Source organism: Sphaeroforma arctica (genome assembly GCF_001186125.1).
Source record: "Sphaeroforma arctica JP610 unplaced genomic scaffold supercont1.436, whole genome shotgun sequence".
NCBI classification, from domain to species: domain Eukaryota; class Ichthyosporea; order Ichthyophonida; genus Sphaeroforma; species Sphaeroforma arctica.
In genome coordinates this window covers 50931-59567 of record NW_014040122.1, presented here as the reverse complement: position 1 = coordinate 59567, position 8637 = coordinate 50931, and the positions used below count along the sequence as shown (strand labels likewise).

At 42.6% G+C, this 8637-nt stretch overlaps 2 protein-coding genes across 2 annotated transcripts; one reads left to right on the top strand and one right to left on the bottom strand.

Moving 5' to 3' along the window:
- Nucleotides 1-736: 736 nt before the first annotated feature.
- On the bottom strand, nucleotides 737-6853 carry SARC_06225 (hypothetical protein). Its single transcript, XM_014299883.1, has 8 exons — nucleotides 6495-6853; nucleotides 5409-5583; nucleotides 4440-4484; nucleotides 3982-4061; nucleotides 3426-3547; nucleotides 2812-2934; nucleotides 1851-1926; nucleotides 737-1271 (listed from the first exon to the last, which is right to left on the bottom strand). The coding sequence occupies exons 1-8, from the start codon at nucleotides 6670-6672 to the stop codon at nucleotides 1195-1197; spliced, it is 876 nt and encodes a 291-aa protein (XP_014155358.1). The 5' UTR covers nucleotides 6673-6853; the 3' UTR covers nucleotides 737-1194.
- Nucleotides 6854-8076: 1223 nt separating this feature from the next.
- On the top strand, nucleotides 8077-8361 carry SARC_06224 (hypothetical protein; the record flags this gene model as incomplete). The annotated part of the gene is made up of 1 exon (XM_014299882.1): nucleotides 8077-8361. One exon carries the CDS (start codon nucleotides 8077-8079, stop codon nucleotides 8359-8361), a length of 285 nt encoding a protein of 94 aa, XP_014155357.1.
- Between the last annotated feature and the right edge of the window lie 276 nt (nucleotides 8362-8637).

The window sequence follows — 8637 nt, the reverse complement described above, 5'->3', positions numbered from 1 at the left end:
TATAGGAGGTTATGTCAATGTGTGTGTTTATAAGTATACTGTATTGTGTTTAATCTGTAGTAGTTCACGTAATTATCTGACTGTGTATATGGTGTTTTGTGCAGTTGTTCACATATTTATCTACTTATGTTTATATACTAGACTGTTATACATGCGGTACAGTCGCACAGTCCAAAAGAAACAAGCTCATTGTGGTTTCAAGTGCTGCATCTGAATGCATGTATATTCAAGGCCATTTTTCACAAGCAAGCATCTATCTAAAAAGAGATACGTTAGTATGTGAAGTAACTTTATGTATGTAGGTCAGCGAGAATTTAAGTGAAGCTAAGAATGACACACGTATATGCTCACTATACGTGCATGCACGCCGCGATCGCCTTTACATACTTGTTTAGACAGATATGGATACTGAATTTATATTTATCTAGTATTATATAAAGATTTATAGGTGATGCACATATGCCTATATACACATTTTGGACAATGAGAGTTCATGTATAAGTGTATTTATGTATAGCCATAAAAATCCCCCGGATGTTACTACATCGAAATGGTTTATAGCTGTGTGTGTCCTTGTGACTCGGTTGTGGACTTCTCAATGTTCATGTCATACTCACACTTTCCATCTAAATATACATTCTCCTCTATAGTCTATACCCATGCGTTGCCACTTATAAGTTATGACATCAAAATAATGACATGCCCCTGTACATCAACTCGTGTTAGCAATCCACGGTCTTTGTATATGTTCTTAATTTTATTAACCTGTTACACAAGCACAAACAGTTGCATGCTGTTTCTCTACCATTCATTGGCTTGCAATTGGATAACACGCTATTCGTGAGATGAACATAAATGGTTCTGAGAGGCGAAACATAAGAGCACGGTGCATTCTCCCAATCGGCAATACATCGATTGACTTTGTCTATATCTCAAGGGGCAAGATGAATAGATGTCCAGTGATACGAAGAAACCTTGTCATTCTTGTCGGAAGGTACACAGCACGACTACACTCTTGCGTAACTATGAGAAAAAGGTCGCTTGGAACTGTGCCGGTCAGCTTTCCGTCGTGTATTAAGCTATCACCATGAAATTACGGCGTGGTCGATTGTAGTCCTTGCCCACAATGTCGTATGCAAGGTCTCTGAACATCTCAGGTTAGAAGTGGTTTTAAGGGTGTGCACAGAGGTGGCTTTATTTGTTTCCCTTGGGGTTGAGCTGGACAGTCAGGCCAATCGATCCCTCGGGTCGTTTGTACGTGGGCTGCTTCCCTGTTCCGAACATAACGCATTGGTAACTAATCAGTTGAACAGATTCTGGCTGGTTCTGATTGCGACTTACTTACATTAACTTAGGTCATTCTCCGACGAACAGTACGATAGAATTACGCGTACACAAACGATTGACAGGCGTATATACTGCGCAAGCACATAACACACTACCAAACAAACTAGGGCATGTCACCTGTCGAACGAATGAATGGCCCTGAAGGATGGCAGGGCACAAGCAGGGGGGTGATAGTATGGTGTAAGCTAGGGTTTACCAGACTAATGACTAGAGTACATGAGTCAGAGTAGACTGATTCTTCTGCAGTCACACACATCATTACATATATCACTCTGTGTATATAGAGTAGCATTGTGAGGTGGGGTTAGTTCAGCGACAGGCTCGCGAGTGTCCTGTGGCTGACGCGCCCATAACTGTTACGGCCATATTTTCTTATACTCTTCACCAGAGATACAACTAACCACCAATAGTTTAACAGACAATCGATTGATGTACAGTATAACACACTGGTGTGATACTTACAACTGGCACTGGTATATGCAAAAATTGGCCATTTGACTTACCGCTGGGGATGACCCCGCACTCGCCCTCTGCGAGGATGGTGGTGTCTTGACCATCTAGAACCACTGTGACCTCTCCCTGGGATATATGAGAGTGGTATGGTATTACGTGTAGCTTGTTTCCGTTGTTGTTGTGAGAGTGTTATATTATTACGTGTAGCTTGTTTCAGTTGTTGTTGTGAGAGTGTTATATTATTACGTGTAGCTTGTTTCAGTTGTTGTTGTGAGAGTGTTGTAGTATTACGTGTAGCTTGTTTCAGTTGTTGTTGTGAGAGTAGTATGGTATTGCGTGTAGCTTGTTTCAGTTGTTGTTGTGAGTGGTATGGTATCACGTGTCGCGTGTTTCAGTTGTTGTTGTGAGAGTGGTGTGGTATCACGTGTAGTTTGTTTCAGTTGTTGTTGTGAGAGTGTTATGGTGTTACGTGTAGCTTGTTTCAGTTGTTGTTGTGAGAGTGGTATGGTATCCCGTGTAGCTTGTTTCAGTTGTTGTTGTGAGAGTGTTATGGTATTACGTGGAGCTTGTTCAGTTGTTGTTGTGAGAGTGTTTGGTATTACGTGTAGCTTGTTTCAGTTGTTGTTGTGGCAGTGTTATGGTGTTACTTGTACATTGTTTTAGTTGTTGTTGCGAGAGTGGTATGGTAAAACCTGTTTCTTAAAATGTATTGCGCATTGTACTCCTTTATTTCAAAATCAAACCTATTCACAAGATGAGGGTGGTGTGAGATGACCATGTATACGTGTATAACGATACTAAACTATTCCACCACCAACCATCCACACCACGACAACACAACGTACGTACCCACCATTTATATACTTCACTTACAACAGGCACTCAGCAAAAATTCAGGCAACACAAGAAGGATAACCATCTGATACGTATGTGATGTGCGTTCATTGTGGCATGTCATCTCCACATCACGAACGAATACAATCCCCAATGGGTCGTCTATTAGAGACGTACCTTGAGCTGGTACACCCACGTCTCATAGTCCACAGCCTCGCGTGTGAACTCCGCCTGCCCCCCCTCTACACGTACGTTACCCTCTTTGTCTGGATGGTTGGGGAAGAGGTTCAACGACGCTCCCTGATGTGTTTGTGTGCCCGGAATAGTAGCATGAGTATAGTGAACACCATCATGTGCATAGAGAGCCAAGAAATGGTCATAATAGAATAGGCGTGTGAATATAGGTTCATAGCCAAACCGTATTTGTTCATATATACCACGACCAACCAAGTACACTTCCGAAGAACCCCCGTGAGGATGAATCACACTCTGTGTGGACATAAAGATCATGCAGCACTGTTTGGTTCTGAGCGATGTATGTTTGATGTGGTTTAACTCGGGATGCTGTTGTGATCAGTGCATTGAATGAACAACATGTGCTATGGCGTGGGTGTCTACGCTCTGATGTGCTGCTATGCCCTTAACGATAGCTGATATCTGTCATTACAATCAAATTATATACAATAAAGCGCGTTTAATCGTTAACACACACACACACACATAAATATACATTTATATATATATATATATATATATATATATATATACATATAATACATATATATATATACCTTTGCCAATTCCGCCTTGTGCTCCTCCAACCAATCGGACAGCATGAATGGATCGGGCAGTTCTGTGGTGAAGTCTTGTTTCAGCGGCGGGTTGCTCACTATACTCTCCGCATTCGGCTTACCTGAAACACATAACAAATGAACAACAATCATTGTAGTCAGTCGACTACAGAAGTGTACCGAGTCTGCTAACACCTACATTAACTACGTTAGCATAGCAAGGTATGATAGCTATATCACAGATATGTAATGATTGGAGTACACTGTGAAACAGAGCGGAGTGGTACAGTATGATGGATGGTATGCATAGAGGCGGTCACTGTGCGTCGCATGGCAAACTGACAAGAGTTGGACAGTACTGTTTCGGTGGACAATGCTTGAGTATCTCGTAGACAGAGCCGCGCATAAACATCAAACGCACTAATCAGGCTGTCAAATTCTGCACATGGTAAAACTATAGTGTGTACCCATAATTCGGGCTATTGGTTTGCATTGGGTTACATGAAAGCTCTAAACACCGCAGATCACTTAATTAAAACAACAAGAACCGTCGCACCTGTCCGACACTGCTCGCTCTGTGTATAGTCGTTCACCACCGGCACAAGGTCACGGCCCAAGTCGCCGCAGTGAAAGTACCTACAGTGTACATGTGTGGAAACGCAATTCATTCAAATGAGAACTCGGTAGCTAAACATACTAGAATAGATCGACTACTGAGAGCTTCTGAAGGTCACTTGGAGTGCATAGCAGTAGGTGTGTACGCTTCCAATGCCGAAAGGATATGCTGCATACTGCTTTGGGGACACTTACTCACACGCCAACATCGTGAGCTTCTTGCTGCGGGTTCAGGGGTTATTCTGAATAACGGGTGCATCGGAATAATAGTGCACAGACATAGGACAAGAAAAGGGCATAAACCCTATAACCCCTAGATCTGAAAAGAAAAACTTTCCCACAAGGTTGACAAATTAAACCATGTAATGTGTATACACCTGAATTGAGTAACTCACATACCGTTCCCAGAGGATCTCATCGCATTTTTCAAAGTCTGTGTACCATCTGCTCAAACAGGAAATAGATGGCGGGGTTAGGTGAGAGTCCTATGGGCACACATATCTCGAGTATCAGCAACACGACTACAATTTGCCGTAGATACATACACAGTCGAAGATAGGTCGCAACAGAGACGCATTGAAGCACCTGCCAATTGATCTTCAATTGCGGACCATTGCTACAATATGTGCTGCCACAGCCATGGGCACTAGATAAGACCTACTACATACAGAACATACAAGGCAATGTATTACCACACCAATATATATTGTAAGATAGTTATGCTTCGTCTAAGGCGCATATTTCCCACATCAGCACAAGGAACACTCAGACTGTGCAATGACGACACCACACTTCAGGCCAGACAGTACAGATGTATTGAAGCGGATATGCGAGGGATAATGAATAAATGTGCGATTTTCAATCATAATGACAATAACTATCGATCTATTTAAAACCCTAGAAATCTTAGAGTGCGATACACTCGTGTGTGCACTTCGGTGCAAATAAACAAATACATTGATATACACCATTCCAATACGCACAGACATATATAACTCGAGCTAATCGTCTTTACGCCACATCGTGCTCCATATATACACACCTCTACACATACCTTGGGCCTACTCATTCGTGTGCCATCGCTAAACCAATACATCACGAGACCGAGAGGCCATACTTTCAACAGACACATGTACAACAACAGGACATATACACATGAGTTAGCACCATCACGTACACACTAGCACCTCCTAAGCAAACAAACAACCCCAAACGGCCCACCCTCGTACCACAGACCCAACTGCAGACATCTGGTCGGTATACATCAGTACACGACACACACAGACACACTCACATATATATATGTACACAGACACATATACACACGTGTACACACACGCGCACACATACGCACACACACGTGCACACCTCAGGCCATCCATCTCATCATCCTCCCTGGATCGCTCAACCACCAGCCCAAACGACCCAGTCTCAGGGCGTTGGGGTGAATGGGGCACGCGCGACTTCAGCAGAAACACTTGGCCCTCGTTGATGCGCACCACTTTGCGCTGGCCATTCTGGATTGTCGGCAGCTCCATATTGCCTGTGGCAACGGATGCGATGGTGTATTGAGATAAAGTCGACTAAATCCATGCAGCTACTGTGGTGTATTGATATAGAGATGACTAACAAGCATATACGCCTCTGCAAATGATAGAGCACTCTGCGTCATGGCAAACCCAACACGAACATTGGACTATTCTTTTTTAACTATCACAACGCAGTGACATGTGCTCGAAGTCCTGTGTGCCGATTGTGCCTTCAACAACGTCTATTCTGTGTATCTGCGTATGTTTATTCATACACATCTGGATTGTCTTGTGTCTAGCCAGATTTCGTATGGGAAATAACTCACAACCATATGACTGACACTCATGCACATCTCGCTTATAAAACACAGTTGCTGCGAAACGAAGTGCGTGTTACCAGCAATGATCATACTGGGTTTTTGTCAGTATGTATAAAAATGTCAATTTGAGTGTGTATGTATATAGACAATCTCTGCATCTCCAGGTACACACAGTTGAGTTTTCGCGACGGCAATACAGTCACAAGTTTGAGAACCTTTTAAGAATTGAGAAACTTCACATAAACTACCCCGTTATATCGTACCAAACGGATAGACTGCAAGCGAATGCTCATCTAGCAATCCATACATAGTCTTTGCAATCCATACATAGTCTTATGAATGAATGTGAAAACACCAAACGGATAGACTGCAAGTGCGTGCTCACCTACATAGCCTTATAAATGAATGTAAAAACTTCATTCATATATCAGTCTACATGCTAGAGCGGCAGAAAACCAACCGGATTTTGCCTCAGATTAGATGCACACAAGAATGAAGGCGCTTCGAGAAGCTAAATTGAAATCTGTGAGCCACTGTGTGTCGTGGTGATAGACCTCGTGATTTTTTTTTTCTGCATTGCATCAGATGAAGCGTGCAGTACATACCTTTCACCTGATAGAAGAACTCGCTGCTCTCGTCCAGATGGAAGTCTGTGCGGGTATTAGGGCCGCCCACAAACATGATGCTGAGCTGCTTCTTGTGCATGAGCTTATTGCACACGGGCGGGACAAAAAGCTCCTTATTGTCCTCACGCCATTGCTCTACGTTCTGTACACTCTCCATTGTATCGGGTTGTCGATGTTGAAGTTATGATTAGGTACAGCTGTTGTATATTTTACAGCAACTTTTAACCTTTTTAAAAGTGTTTTAGATGTGTCGATTTCTTGCTAAGCAGTCGCACTGCCTTGGTCGCAGTGTGCATGCGAGAGTTATAAGGATGCGCACAGTGACAGGGGTGTATAGAATATAGTATTTACATGATGAAAAAAATATAAACTTGACTTCTTGTGACCATTTCATCTGCGGTCGAGTGATGACCCCAGATTACCATTCAGCGGCGTAGTATACACAACGTTGGTAAATAGTTCTGATTGGCGCTCAAAAAAGCAATGACAGTATTCTGCTTTCAGACACGTATCATAGACTCCTAAGGGTCGTTCTTAACGGGAGGATCCGTTCAAGAAATTTTAATTAAAGTATTCAGTTGGCCAATGAGATGCTTGAATCGATTTGAATTTCTAAAGTCTTTAAAACACAAGGACGTCAAAAATTGTGCCTCACCTTTAAAAAAATGCTGTTAAAGAATCAATATACAGACCATTAAATACGGTTGGAAATCGTGACATCGCAAACGTCGTAGAGGCTGATTGGTGGTGCAGCCCGCCACATTTTGATTTATTTGTAGTGTTGAACTGTTGATCAAACATAAATGTTTATCGACAGTGAAGGTGAAGCGTTCGGTTGCACAATAACAGGATATCCGTCCGTTGAACTAGTCGTTTAGAAGTGTGGTTTGTGTGTGTTGTGTAAGGAATTGAAGAATTGGATAAAGGTTCGATGGTCTTCAGCATGAAACAGCAGTGTATCGTTACAACAGATAGTAAATTGAAACTGGAACTGCCTCTATGTACCCCTCCATATTTGAGCTTCCTCCAGATGAGACATCGGGTACGAAAGGAGGCCAAGAGAAGGAGTCGTGGACGTATTTATCCGACAGCAGCGATGAGTAGAGCGCCGCACTGATACTCAGCCATCGTCAAAGCCTTCTTCAGCACATGATGTCTGCATTCTTGAGCGATTCAACAACAACAGCACGAACTATGCCTCCTAAATACCATTTGTGGTCACGTGATGCTGCATATACCGAACTCCGTCGTCGAGAATCTATGCTCGGCTTACATAAACGTGATGTTCCTGTGAAACGTGATGCAAAAGATCAACTCATTTATATTCATGACTACACTGCTAATAATAACAGAAAGTTTTTCAGTATTCAGTCAAAGAAGTTTCTTATAAACGCACTGATCGACAATGATCTAGTAACAGACGGAAAGCCTAACTGGTATTCAACACCTCTCAACATAACTCCAAAGAAGAAAACGAATGTATTGAAGAAACCTTCGAACGTGACAAAATTTGTTAAAGAGATAAACACTATGATCATTGGAAGAAGGGAACACACGAGTTATGCTTGACAACAAAGCCACTGGAGACAATAATACTTTTTGGACTAAAGTAACAGATGCATTTATGGATCTCGACTATACTTGGAATGTCTCAGCGGATACATCTTTTAGTGGGGACGAATACAGCGACGATAGTGATAGCGCTGAAGCCGACGATGTGAGCGATGAGATGTTGCTAGCACGCGTAGCAAAGCAAGCTCAGAAAATACGTGAGTGTCGCATAGCAAACAGTCAATTCCCAGCACCGCCTTCAGTCGAGGCTTGGAAAAAAGATTGGAACATTTAGCCAGATGTACATAAAGCTATGGTTGAGTGCATGGACAGAGTGGATCCTAGGGATATGTCATACGTGAATCTCGCCAAAAAAGAAAACATTCGGCGACGTTGTGTGTAAAATCGCGGTGCGCAACAAACTAATCTGACTTAGAGGAGCTCGAAAGTAGAGTTAAAATTATACATAATTTAACGCATCGAGCATATGAGCATACTTATAAAATGGCTATTCGTGCAGGGCTTGATCACCCGGCGCCGAAAGAAACCATACGTGAAGTATACCGACGTT

Coding starts and splice junctions, on each gene's coding strand:
- SARC_06225 (XM_014299883.1), bottom strand. CDS start 6,672: ATGGAGAGTGTACAGAACGTAGAGCAATGGCGTGAGGACAATAAGGAG. Junction 4,485..5,408: donor GATGAGATGGATGGCCTGAG/GTGTGCACGTGT, acceptor CTGTTTGAGCAG/ATGGTACACAGACTTTGAAA. Junction 3,548..3,981: donor GAGCGAGCAGTGTCGGACAG/GTGCGACGGTTC, acceptor TATGTGTTTCAG/GTAAGCCGAATGCGGAGAGT.